The 14,324-nt window shown below is 36.5% G+C and overlaps 1 protein-coding gene across 2 annotated transcripts; it reads left to right on the top strand.

Annotated features, from left to right (window-relative positions):
• Positions 1-5,032: 5,032 nt before the first annotated feature.
• On the top strand, positions 5,033-13,738 carry f11r.1 (F11 receptor, tandem duplicate 1). Of its 2 annotated transcripts, none has more exons than XM_032576259.1 (10): positions 5,033-5,367; positions 8,406-8,465; positions 9,502-9,618; positions 10,057-10,203; positions 11,400-11,602; positions 11,698-11,800; positions 11,944-12,051; positions 12,373-12,385; positions 13,290-13,356; positions 13,441-13,738. In XM_032576259.1, the coding sequence occupies exons 1-10, from the start codon at positions 5,322-5,324 to the stop codon at positions 13,474-13,476; spliced, it is 900 nt and encodes a 299-aa protein (XP_032432150.1). In that variant the 5' UTR covers positions 5,033-5,321; the 3' UTR covers positions 13,477-13,738. The 2 variants fall into 2 exon arrangements, with proteins under 2 accessions (XP_032432150.1, XP_032432149.1); XM_032576258.1 differs by having other exon boundaries at positions 5,041-5,367; positions 13,287-13,356.
• The last annotated feature ends 586 nt before the right edge of the window (positions 13,739-14,324 follow it).

Below are 14,324 nucleotides of genomic sequence, written 5' to 3'. Positions count from 1 at the left end.
TGTCTTGTTACAAACATAAACTCTAGTCTGTAATTGGGAATTGTTATAAAGTAGTTCATCATTATAGATTTGTTTCACAAATAAAAATATTAGAATGCATTTTTATTTACACTTACTGTATACCCCTAAAAAGAGTCCAAATGCTGCTGAAGTCATGTAATAAGTAAGCAGAGTCCACCTGAGTCTAATTTAATCTCACTGTAAATACTTGTCAGAACATCCCAGATGTCTCTCAGATTCAGCAGCCTGAGTCTGTGAATTTGGAGCATAAGGTTTGTGTATTGACATATGATCCTCTGTGCCTTGGTAAAACAGAGGCGAAAAAAAATAAAAATCAATAGCAAACCTCATACAGCACTGAAATGTCCCGAAAGTCCACTGGAGCAGCATTCTCTCCCCCTCTCCTCCCTCTCTTCCTCCCTTTTTTGTCCCCCTCCCTCTCCCCTCCGTTTCTTCTGTAAGCCGACCTCTACTGTATCTACCCCCGGCATCACACTGCAGAACACTGAGGAGGACTCAAAATGCATCAGAGAAGGTGAGCATGATTCATACTCAGTCATGTCAATCAGATCTACCGAAGTGCGCTACACAGGCTGCTCCTCTTTCATTCTGTTCATCGGCATGAAAGTGTTTGGCTCCAAACTGCAATGAAGCATTTTTCTTTTAATGAGAAGGTCTGTGTGAGTCAAATTAAATTTTTCTGGACCGCCTTGTGTGTGGGTGTGTGTGTGTGTGTGTCCTTAATATATTCAGTGTGAATAGATGAATAATCATTCTGTGCCGTCCACAGAGGTTAGACAAAGGAATGCGTCAATATTGGCAACTCACCAGTGAAGTTTGCAGCTCCGTGTCTTTGCAGCGTAAACAGTGAGGCTGTTTTGTGATCAGATGGGTGTTACTGTACTTTTTCTGCAGAGCTACAAGAAATGTGATATTCATGCCTCCTGTATCTGAATCTGATCTTTACAGCACAGTCAGCTTTATTTGTTTGGAGCATCTCTGATGCAGAGACTCTGAAGCAAAAAAGAAAAGCATTATGCGTGTGTTTGCGCTGGTTTAATTGGATGATTTTTGGATGATTTATTTGGTGTGTTTCTCCAGGAATCTTGGGAGAATGTTCCTACTGATTACAGTGTTACTCTTTGGTAAGATGATCTGCAAATTGTGCCTTTCCTGACATTATAAGTTTTCCCAAGTACACATAAAGCGTGTCTATTAACATCCTCTGGCGCCAGGCTTTGCGTCGGCTCAGAAGGTGGTCCAGTTGTCCTACTGCTCCTTGGCCGAGAACAACCTCAGGATGGACTGCAAGTACGCATTTCCAGCTGAGTCACCGGAACCCTTCTGCAAATACACGCAGGGCGAGAGGCTCCTCGACACCACCGACCCGGACGAGGAGCAGCACGCCCCCTACAAGAACCGCGCCAAAGCCCGTATCTTTCCAGGCAACGTCTGCCGCCTGCTGTTCAAGAACCTGCCCAAAGGCAAGTCCAACTTCACCTGCAACATCAGGCTGGGCGACTCAGCCGCAGCCACCAAAACCTCAGTGGTGGAGAAAAGTAAGCTGCCCGCCTATCACGGTCATTGTTCTCTGCAGCTGTGCACTTCCTGTTATTTTACTTGCAAAAAAACAAGGGAAGCCGTCATTCTTCTGAAATGTTAATATTTTCCCCCTTTTTTAAAACTTTACAGAGCTCCTGCTTCCCTGCTCAGCGTGGAGTGTCCTGTTACAAAGCTGCAGTGGCCTACTGCTGACCTTGATGACTCTTCCTACGCTGCTGTGAAGCAGGCGCCATACAGCTGCATATGCTAACACTTGCTTCCACAATCACTTGGTGACGAATACTGGACTCTCTTCAAGTTGTGTGTATGCACAAAGTGCAATAGTTCAAACTGAATGTACGTATAATGAATGTTGGTTTTGTCATAGGGCTGTATCCTCTGCATTATATACACTCGATACTAAGCACAGAAACTGCTGCATACTCTTTGTACTCTACAATACTTTCACCTGTAGGAGAGTGATGGGGCTTATTAGGTCCTGAGAGACTTTACTGAGCAAAATGCATGAATACGACCCAAATTTCAGCCTGTTTAATATCTGAAAACAGTTTTAGCTGCAGTTAGTACCTGGAAGATATAAAGCTTTAGCCTCTAGTCTTGTTAATAAGATAATATTTATCTATATCTATGATGCAGTTATAAGGGGGTTTTAAACGAAGTGACAACTTCTTTAGCTATGCCATATCTCAGCTAAAAATCCTATCCAGCTCCAAAGTTATGCAACTTGGCGCGCTGCAATAATGAATTATTGCTGAGTTTCACCTCTTTTAAAGGTAGGCAACGTCTTTATCCCGCTGACGGAAATCTGTCCCATGTGTCTCTTCTTGGCTGGCTGTCAAACACCAAGGGCAGACCGTGGTGACCTCAAGCCACGCAGGTCAAGCAGCCGGGAGGGTGCAGTTGTTTGTCGATAGGAATCGAAATAGGGCTACAAAGAACGCCGATGGAGATCCAAACTGAACTTCAGAGGCTTTTAGTGGTGGAGCACAGATATGCATGCATGAGCAATAATTTCTCTCTGGTGTTCTGTTGACTTCTGTAATGGGATTACAAGGAAAAACCAAAAGTAGGTTGTTATTTTGCCTCACATTTGTGCCTGAGACTCCCATGTTTGGCCAAGGCTTGTTGAATGCAACTTAGATGCTACGAGTTTAATTAGCAGTTATTTCATTTAAGAGGAACTAATAATGTAAAGTGTTTTTACTCATGTATATAGTTAAATAGGTGGTGTGTAGCAAAAGCACAATCATATCAATGCACTGAAAAGCACTATTGTACTATGAACTGTATACTGACAATAAACTGAAGTGAAAAAGAGGAATGACAGTCTCTGCTTTGGAAAAGTATCTCTGTACATTTGAATCTGTTACTGATTGCTTTATAATCCCGTGAACAAACGTGGGACATGTTTTTTTGTATTTTTTTTCTAGAAATTCAATCTATTTGTAAACAGGAATTATTGTAAACATGAGATAGAAAAGTTCATTAAAAAATGAATGTAACTAGCATATTTTAAATGGATTGTTTACCCGATTAAAATAATTTCAGAAAATCCCAACTACTCATCTATGACTGCAGCAAAATGTGCTGCCATGCAAACTACTGAGAGTGATGCTGACATGAAACCTTTTCTATCTGTTTACAAACATAATTTATAATTTGATTTTTTTTTAAAAAAGACTTCAGTGGATTTGTGTGCTTTGGCCAGATAAAAGAAAAGTTAAGATTTTTTCAACAAACATGACTGAAACAATGAGGATGTGGGAAAACACAGCCGTCCACTTGGTGGTGGCGGGTCTGTTGTCTTTTTTCCCCAAAGACTCTTGTAGCAAATTACAAACTCCTTTAAATACTTGGGGAAGTTTAAGAGAAAGTAAGATAGGACAAGACATCATGTGGCCAGTTCAGCACAGAAACAAATCAAAATACACAAAATCAACCTTCCTATATGGTCATCTTTTTCCCCAAACCTTATTCCTGCAAACTTGTAGTAAGGTAAAGAGAGGAAAGTATAGGAAAAGACCCAGGACTCTGGATAATCTAGACAGATTTGAGCACTATAGCTCTCAGGTACAGATGATTGTCTTGAAAAAGAGGGAAGAGCAGAACTACTTACATATGCACTACACGTGTAGTTAAACATTTAGCCAGCCTCTGCATTACGAATGAAGCAACCCTCAGAGTGCTGCTTAAACATTCATGTCTATCAAATAAGCTGCTATTCAGGTTTGAGGAGTTTGCTCTCTGGTTTCTTCCCTTCGCATCACACCTCAGATATCTCACACTGGATTCCACGATGTTTATCAGACTCTTTCGCTTCCCTGTAAACAAAAGGAACTTGAAAAGCATTCACACCCTCTTATGCATTTTGTCGCATCACAACAAACTTCAGGCGTATTCAGAAACTTAATTTCTCAGAAACTTGTCCCCTGGTTCAGAATTGGCTTTTTAACAGTGAAGGGAACTCAATGACCTCTTGACTTTCTTTGCCATTTCTTTGTAGGAAAAGCCAACATTTTAAGTGGTATGATGGTCTGCCTCTCTTCTATTGTTAATTGCCTTTTTCTTGGCATTTTTTATAGAAACACGCTACTTTTCGTCAGACAACAGTTCAACAGTTCAACAGCTGAACATTGTTAACCTACTTTGTGTTCCCTGAAAAGCGCCATGTTGTATTATTCTGAAGTTACATTACACGGCATACATTTTTCTTATGTTTTAACCTCTAACAGTTCACCACTTACCTTTGTACCAATCGATGGCAGCCATACATAAACATGGTTATGTAAGCTGCAGAGTGTAAGCACATAAAAGAGGCTAAAAGAGATAGAAGAAAAGACAGAATCCATAACAGAGATCAACAAGGCGTTGATCTCAACTAGAACCAGAGGTACAAAAAACATAAGTGATACTGACAAAATTCATAAAAATATTTTTTTCAAACTCACAAGGAGTGGTTGGCAATGTTTACAGAAGGTTAGTATGAGCTTTAATTGTAGTAGCATTTACCAGTTTCTGGAAAACAGCTGTTAAATTGTTGCACAATTCTTAAAATTAGCTCAGTTTAGAATAAATTGTCGCAATTCAGAATTATAAAGGGAGTCCATGAGAAGGAGCAGTGTTCAGCTGACACTGCTGTATTGTGAAATGTTTAACTCTTAATGGAAGAATTATCTAGGTTATGCAAATACAAACCCTTCACCACATGTTAGTGGACGCAAACAGTGCACATGTGGGATCAAACATCACTTTGGAAGGGGGGAAACCTCACAAAAAGAATAATAACCTTTATCGTCTCAAGAATGAGAAAGGGAGGAAGGAAGGAAGCTACACACCTTCAACACACAAACAGAAAATTCAGTGGAAGTGAACCCCCCACGCCACGCAGCTGGACAATTCAAACATGATTCTGTTTTCCTTCTCTTCTTCTTCGTCCTGTTCTCCTCTGTTTTCCCTGCCCCTGTGTGTAAATGTGGTGGCTTCGTTTCAGTCCCGACCTGTTTTTCCACTCTGTCGTCACGTCACCTGTTGAGCTCTGATAACCCGGAAGTGAGCCGCTCTTGTTGTCACCTTAGGTAGGAACCTTACAGGTGAGAGGCAAGCAGCTCGAGCTGGTGAAGGTCTTGGAAAAGAAGCAGCAAAAGAGCGAAACTACGCTATTTACTCGACGTGAAGATTATTTTGTGGAGCTTTATCTTCATATTTGAGGCAGAAATACGGGAGAGGACCGAGTGTGTGAAAGAAAACAGCGAAGAAACATGGGGCGCCTCGTTTCGCTGCTTTTGTTTCTGTGCGCCGCGACAGGTGAGTTGCTTTCAGCCTTTTTCTGGTTTAAAGTTAGTCGAGGGTTAATAAGTTTTATTGTAAAGCGATGGCCCTAACTTGTCTGTATTACTACAATACACAAAGAGTAGCGAAAGCTTGGCCGGCTGTACTAAAAAGTTCCAGTTTTTGTTTTCTTTACTTTCATTGAGTGTATTTTTATTTATTTATTTATGTAGATAGGAAGTTGGAATGTATATTCCAAAAACGGATGCTCTTTAATATAACAGTGAGTTGTTTGTACCAATAACAATTTCTGGAAAGTGTACAACCAACGCCCTTATTGAGATGTATGGGCGAACGCGAAACAGTGCTTTCTTTTTTCCTTCTTTTTTTTTTTGTTGCAAAGTTGATCAAACAAACGAACAAAAAAACACGATTCAAAACTGATAACTGGTATTATCATAATCAAATTACAAATTGAAGAAATGGATGTAAAAATCAGTATATGAAGATAAGATAAATGCAAACAAATTAGAAGAAAAAAGAAGTTTTAAATAATTTATTTGAGTTGTGGAGGCGTTTGCTATCAAATATCAAGCAATTCAATAAAAACGTATCGAAAAACATGTTTATGATGATAAAAGTAAAAATTTAAATTCTAATTAAAATGACAACCTATAACAAAATTGGGAAAAAAAATTAAAAAATAAGTTGGGGATGAAGAAAAAATATACAAGATCATAATCACATAATTGGTAAAAAATAAAAGATGACTTTGAAAATATTTTGGATGATAAAGACAACAGTATTAAAGATGATTGTAATAATAAACGTAAGTGTAAAAAATAAAATGATATAGTAGTAAACATAATTTAAAAAAATTGAATAATATATTTATGAATACTGTAGTGACTTTATGGTAATATCAAGCATTTGTAGACTAAACTAATTTAATAGAAAATTACAGTATTAAAAATTTATATTTTTACAATGACATATTGTTAATAGAACAAGATATTTAATTCTTTACACATGTTCTCAAACTTGAGGGTTTTGGGAATCTACCTTTAATTGCCAGAGAACAAATATTTGGTCTTGAGATTCTCTTAAGTATTCTGACAACTTTCACCAAAATGACATGAATGAGTGGAAAATTCACTAGTAAATAAAATAAATGAATTCTCGTGTTTATTTATGATGTAAATGTAAAAGAAAATTACAAAAACGGCACGAGAGAGAGAGAGAATATTCTGGAATTTGATATTATTTTGTATATTATTTCTGGTATCGTCAGCTGATAGTCAAGGTAACATGTCTCTTTCACTGGTTATTTTGTTCGCTGGATTCTGAAAGATAGGGAAACCTCCATCATTTAAAAATATACATTTCTTGTAAAGTGTATCTTTTTTTTGCAGCGATGTCACAATTTATTCTCATAAATCTTAAATCAAATTCTCCCCAAGCTGCCCAGGAACCGTCATGTCATGCAGCCTCTTCAACTCATGTGATCAATGAATTATTATTAAACATGGGGCAGAGCCGCGAGGTGGTTTGTTGTTGCAACACTAACATGAGTGTCCTGCTAATCCACAGGACTGATTGAATCAGACATACTTGATTGAATCAAGTATGTCTGGAGCTGAAACCCAGTGACCTTAAGTGTGCTCTATTGAAGGATTGAATGCCTCTTATTAAATCCATTTCATCATGTCTGCCTTTTCGGTTGCTCTCTGCCCTGAATGTACTCTTTGTGCTTTATTTTGAAAGTCACAGATTGTCCCACACTGAAACTCACAAGTTGTACAAACAAGGAAGCGGGGGAGAGCTGCTGTCGTTTCTATTTGGAGCGTTATCTCCCTAAACCAAAACTATGACTGTGTGATTATCTCAGTCGAGTCTTCCTGTGAGGAGCGCCTGCAGGCTTCAAAGATGTCTGCCGTTGAAATGCTAGCAATAGCAAATCCATGATGTAACATTCAAAATACTACGTCCAGGATGTGGATTAATTTGTAATTGTTCTCCTAATACCTTTCATTTGAGAAGAGCAGCATGAATTTGCACCTGGTTAATAAGTAAATGAGTCCTGCAGCACTCAGCTTCAGCTGAGCGCTTCATGTTTGCAGTGAAGAAGTTGGTACATGTTTAAGATCTTTTCTAAAGTAATATTATTAATATAACGTAAAGTGACGCAAGACAGACAATCAGTATTAATAATTTGGCTGTCTTGGAAGTAGATCCGTGCCTGAACCGAGCCAGTTTCACCCAGGCAGCTGACGGTTTCACCGAAAGCTTGTCGCTCAGCTCAAAGGAATGACGGGATTTTTTTTTTTTTCTCTTCCGGTGGAGCGTGGCAGCCACAGAGCATGCTCCAAAACTACATGGGTGTGATCTTTCATCCTCATTGCATTGTTTTCAACTGCAACAACATTTGGAAAGGGAGTGTTGAGTCTTTAACATTGCAATGACTGTCCAGAGAAAATGTATTGCTTGCAATTTTTTAGATGTTATTCATTTATAAGGATTCATATTCATATATTCGTTAAATATATTAATGTCTGTCATTTAGTACATAGAATAGTGTTGAATAACTTTAAAGGGAGGCATTTCTGCACTTTACATCGCATTTGTTGCTTTTTCAAAATATTTGTATTACATAAGATACAATGTGTCTTATGTACTTGTATACAAATAAAACATACAATTGTATGTTTTATTTAAACAGCATAACAAAATTACAGTTTTTATCACTATTCATTTTCTGCCCTAGTTTTCTCCTCCTTTCTCCATAAATAGCTGCATTTTTTTAAGGCCTTGTCAAGCATAACTCTGACCTCAGATGATGGGAATTCAGGACTATAACTCAGTTTGTCCAATCACACTGCTGCCTGATGGTGTTTATTATTGTGGTGTTACTTTATGAATTTTAGCTCTATTTCATGCCACCTTACTCAACTTAAACTAAAAAAAGAAATTTTAATAAATTACCCTTTTAGTGAGTCTTTATGCTCACATGTCTGCATTTTGGTGTATGTCAAATGTAATATTTTTTAAATATTATTTTATCTTTTTCTGCCTAGGTGGAAGCAGTTTTGATGTCACAACTTCACCTCCAACTCTGAGAGTAAAAGAAAATGAAGGTGAGCCTAAATATATTTGTGAATACACTGGTTACATGACTGCATCATGTTACTGCCGCTTTAAAAGTGACAAAATCTCCATGTGGTCGCCTTTTACGACCACATAGCAAGTTTTGTTTGACTTGATGCTAAACTCAGCGATAATGTTCAGTTCATTGCTGCATTTAAACAATGTTTGACATTATTTTTTGATTTTGATAGTATAAAATACAGACCAGCTTCAGTGAGCAATGCATACACAAAGTTGGTCTTTTCTACCCGAAACCCAATACCTCCCACCACCAACACAGGGACACAAAGCAGTTTCCTGTTGTAACTTATAAAAAGCAGCAGCCCAAACCTCATGTTGTTAATTGCTTAGTTTGCATTGGATCTGTGGCGAACTGACGGCAAACAGCCAGTCTGCTGATGTTTTTATGCTGATTTAGGTCACAGCAGCAGTAGGACAAACGGATTGTACAAGACATTCAAACAAAATAAAAAGACAATTTTTTGGAGGGATATACTGATATGAAAACTGGGGTTGATATTTTTGTGTGTGTGTCGCCACACACATCTGTTATAGCGTTTCTCTGCTTCCGCTAAACATCCCATAATCCTGTGCTGTAACGAACACTGTTTTTAATCTCAGCCCTGTTTATTTATTGGAGCAATATCTCCATCTGTTGATGCCGAGTTATCTTAATCCGTGTTGACTTTATTTTTGATTGCTTTTATTTCAATAAATTTAGCTTATTTGAATATGTTTCACTTGGAAAAATCAGTGTTAAGGACTACAACCTTTTGGTGTAAACTTCTTGGTGACTTTATGGTTTATAAAATTGCTTATGTAAGAAGACTAGAGTTGTTTTAACACTTCAGAAATCTTCGTTTTCTCCCTGGCCGTTCTCAGACCAGTATTTGGGTCTAAAATTATTATTATTTTTAGAAAATAATAAAAGTAGTGACTTAGGTTTAGCATAAACAGCCAGTCTTGTGCTTCACAAATTGTTTCTTTCACAGCTTTAGCGTTGTGATTTTTTAATTTTTTTTCCAGGTGTGGACATGTCATGCTCATACACAGCAGACTTCGGTGCAGATGTCAGGATGGAGTGGAGATTTGTAAACTCAAAAGGCTCAACACACTATGTATTGTTTGACAAAAAAATAACAGGCAAGTGGATTGACTTCTCAGTAGGATTTAGAAAACTTTACCAATGCCAGCTGCAGTGAGCAATGCATACACATAGTCATATTCACCTATTTACTAATGCAATTTATTTTAAAAAAAAAACCCCAACATTTTAAACCAACACTAACTGAATTTCCACTATGACTTATCAATTTTAATGTTTACACAATCCTGAACATTGCATGTATTTAAAGTAAAAATAACTGTACTAAAAGAATTAATTTATTGATAACTACAAGAATATATCTCACAAATTAATGAAAAATTATCCCTAAATTCATAACTGAGACAAAGAATTTACACAAATGTATTTTTTATTGATCCAGTCCAGCTTAAAATTAGAGCTAAGAGACCTACACTCTAGTGCTTTGATGAATGCATTTAGTTTCTTAAGGCTGTAATTGTGCTTCTTCTCCACAGAACCGTATGCCAATCGCGTAAATATATTCAGTAGCACAAATTTGAGGTTCTCCAAAGTGACTCGTCAGGATAACGGCGAGTATTTCTGTGATGTGTCCAGCTCCAGTAGCCCGACTAAGAATTCCAAGGTGGCTCTGACTGTCCTGGGTAAGCATTCCTGAAACAACACATTTGCGTTATTATTGTAAGCACTAATAATTTTGTCCCCTTTTCTAATTTCAATCCAAGCCTTTCCTCACTTGGTTAGCTTAGAAGACAATAATCACAAGGCGGAGTAAATATAATATGCAGAAGTTTGAAATCTGTTGAAATGAACTAGTTATCAATTATCGAAATGGATTTATTATTATGTTCCTAAATAAAATGATAGGTGTAGCACTTTGTTCATTGATGCAAATGTATTTGTTGAATTCTGTTGGACGATAAATTGTCTCAGAAGTTATTGCAATAAACAATAATAACGTTGCTTTGAGACAATTTTCAAGCAATATAATGATAAAGGCAGAGTTATGCAAGAACACATTTTCAAAGATGAATAAGTTAAATTTTTAGTGAACATTTAACACTGGAACTGGAAGACATTTTAAATGTCCAAAATAAACAACAGAAAAAACATAAAATAAATTATGAAGTCTTTGTAAACAAAATTGTCCTTTAAATGAAACTGAACTCGTTTCAATTTATGATGTGATTAATTCATTTATTGTTGTATATTGCTTTAACATAGTTATTTTACATTTATTACTAAACCACAATGAGAGCTTGCATGTTTTCTAAGACAGGAATAACTGATAGTGTGCCCCACAAAGTGTCAAATATTACCTAGTAAATTACATTTTTCTGAACTTTGAAACTGCAGTGTGCTACTACAAGGAGTTGTGCAAATTTGTACAAACCATCTGTTTTATCTCTAATAATCCCATTTAGCTTAAATCCAGTCTTTTTACAGCTTCAACATTCTTCCAATATAATTTGGTTTACATGGCAAATACAATTTTGAAATTGTGACAGAATGAAAGATCCAGAAATTGCATGTTTCTGAGAACTACAGCTGGTCCAGTAAGGAGGGAAAACGCATTTTAACTTAGTTTCATGTCATTTTAGTGAATTGTGCGAATTTATAAGATGTAGAGGAATCAAAGTAAAATTCTGCAAAATTCTAGATGCAATACAAAAACATACTGAGAACAGAAGGTATGCTCACAATAAGCTACCATGGATAAAAATTATCGCTAATATGGAAAATTACTACCAGTATTATCAGTTTTAACTCGAGCGCGCAAAATATATAAAAATGCTCCATCTCTGTCTTTGTATTTTATTTATTTATTTGTATTTCGCAGTGCCACCATCTGTACCAAAGTGTGGAATCCCCCAAACAGTGACGACGAATACATACGTCACCCTTACCTGCCATGATCCTGACAGTTCTCCACCACCAACATACAACTGGTACAAAGGTACCACCCTCCTTCCTGCTGACCCGAGCAAGAATGTTGCCTTCAAAAACGCCACCTACAAGCTGGACTCGAAAACAGGAATGCTGGTCGGCTATGCTACATTACGCTGCATTACATTTGCCCATCTTTTACATTCTGTTTGTGGACTTGCTGTGTAATGAAATGACTTGTGTGGATATAGGTGTTTCCTTCTGTTACCAAGATGGACACTGGGGAATACTACTGCGAGGTGAGCAACGACGCCGGTCCCTCCCAGAGCTGCAAAAGTGTAAAAATGGAAGTCCGTAAGTTCTCCCCTTTCTCTGTAGCTCTGCTTCGACAGAGTTAGAAAGTTCAGTGAAGTGATTTGGCAAAATATGGAAATGTTAGCTCATTTTTTAAAAATGTATTTATTTTTATGATTTTCAATGTGATTTTTTTCTTCAAGGTGACATAAACACCGGAGGAATTGTTGCCGGGGTAATCTTTGGCCTTCTGCTCTTGGGCGTTTTGATAGGCGGCCTTTGGTATGCCAACAAGAAAGGATATCTTCCCTGTAAGTTTTCAGTAGTATTCCAAAACCTTTTGGTGTTCAGAGGTTTATTATGTTTATTTAGTAGTAAGAGGATATCCCAAGATGCCTAATCCTAAGCAGAAATGGAAAGTAACAAAATTAGCAGCTGACAAAAACACACAAGTGTCTTTTTAGTTTAGCAAGTTAGAGTTGAGTTTTCATTTTGCACTTTTTGTCACAGTTGTAATTAACTTATCATATGTTAGATGTAGGCTGTGAAACACAGGTTATACATTTATGTTTTCATAATTTACCAAATGTTTTACTAAATTGACTTTTTTACCCTTCCTCCCTCTATTGCAGTGAAAAGTGAAAGGTAAGAGAATTTTCTTGTTCTGTTTTCTATTTTCAGACAGCGGATTATTAGTTTGAGTTACTGCAAACCAGTTACCTAAACTGGTCTGGTTTTTTAGGCTATTATATTTTAATTATAGAGTCAAGGGAGATCAGAACATTTGGAAAAATTACAGTTCAATTTGGATTTAAAATACTCATTTAGGAGCATCTATTCTCTACATTGTGCCTTGCAAAAGTGTCCAGAGTGATTTAACTTTTTACTTTCTATCACAATCTAACTGCACACTTCAGTGTGTGTCATTGGGATTTTATTGAACACACTGCCGCCAAGTACTGCAAATTGTCAACTGTAAAGAAAATACGTTTTTCATTTTTTTTATTTAAAAAAAATAAGAGTGGTATGCACATGTATTCAGACCCAGCATACCATAAAATGTGTGTGCAATTTAAGGCCTGAGAGGTCTGTTGGAAAATATTAGTTATGAAAACCTCTGAACACAACGGACAGCTTGGAAATCAATGTTCTTTTCTTTCCCATGTACATTTTTGAAAAATAAAATTTCCCTTCAACTCAATTACCTTAAAATCCCAGTAAATCACATTTTTTTCCTGTTGCAGTGTTACAAAATATAAAAATGTTGATGGCACTGAATATTTTTGCAAGACACTGAAAATGAATTGACCCTATTTCAAAGAAAACCGTTCAGTTGATTTGTGTGAGATAACGCAGCCAAGTTTCATATTCCATGTCGGCGTGGAATGTGAAAGTTAGACTTTAGGTTGTTTTTTTCTAAGAAAGTTTTACACAATTCATGAATTTCATATACATTTTTTATTTTTATCCCCTTATACTAAGCTTCAGATTCCAACACAACTATTAATTTGATTCCTCTATTTTATATTTTCTTGTTTACTTTCAGCAGCAAGCAGCAAAGTGCGGCCTACCAGCCTCCATCAATGTATGCTGGTGGTGGCGGTGAGGAAGATAATGTAAGTAAAATTCATCTTTATTTTAAAAATAAGTCATTTCCACAGGATGAAAATAAGTATATTGAGTTTTGCTTTGTTCCGCAGGGGGAGTTCAAACAGAAGTCATCATTTGTGGTGTAGCAGGCGGCAGTCGGAAACCTCTGTTAAATATTTGTCTTTGTTAATTTTTTATTATTTTTTTTTGTACTTGTGCTTTCAGTGCTGTTTTTATGAACCATCTTGACTCTCCTCAGATAATGATTTCATTGTCACCCATGTAAGATTTTTAAGGAAGAGTTTTGTACATTCATAGTTTTAGATTAAATTTGGTTTTTATCTGCTTTTTTTTTGTCTGCCAGCATGTTTCTTCTTCTGATTAAAGCTACTGCTTGTGTTCTTTTTATCTTCCAGCTACTAAATTATTTTTTCCATTAATAATTTTCCTTTTAAACTGTCACCAAGTACTGATTAAAGAACAAAGGCTTGGAGTCTATTTAAACTCTCAAAGCATGCTGAACTCACTTGCTGGCAATTGGTATTTAATACTGCTAAAAAACACTGTAGCTGTGCTGTTAAGGTTTTTGTATTTTTATCTCAACTTTTCTGCAACAATACTTTTTACTAGAGATTTTAATAGTAATTGCAAAATCTGCTTTGCGTTTATAGCTAGAAATGTTCATTAGTTTGCCCTGTGGTTTAACTTTTAATTTTTGACCTTTGTGTATATGGATCACGGTTGAACCTAAAGCTGTCACTTAAATTGAACATTCATAATTCATTTTTTTTCTAACTCTGGAAACTACAATAGAAATTACAATATGCTTTGCTTTAACACTACTCAGATTTTAAAGTTAAAGTGGTCTGAAGGTTGTCAACACACAACAGTCAATATTTGTATAGGGGAACTTTTTTTTTCTTTTTTTTTCATATTTTGCAATTATTGATTTGTCTGTTTATGAATAAAATAAAAGTTAATAAATTGTCATCTG

This window comes from Xiphophorus hellerii, chromosome 11 (genome assembly GCF_003331165.1).
Source record: "Xiphophorus hellerii strain 12219 chromosome 11, Xiphophorus_hellerii-4.1, whole genome shotgun sequence".
In the NCBI taxonomy this organism is placed as follows: Eukaryota; Metazoa; Chordata; class Actinopteri; order Cyprinodontiformes; family Poeciliidae; genus Xiphophorus; species Xiphophorus hellerii.
Note: the sequence above shows the minus strand (reverse complement) of the source record. Positions and strands in the feature narration are given on the sequence as shown.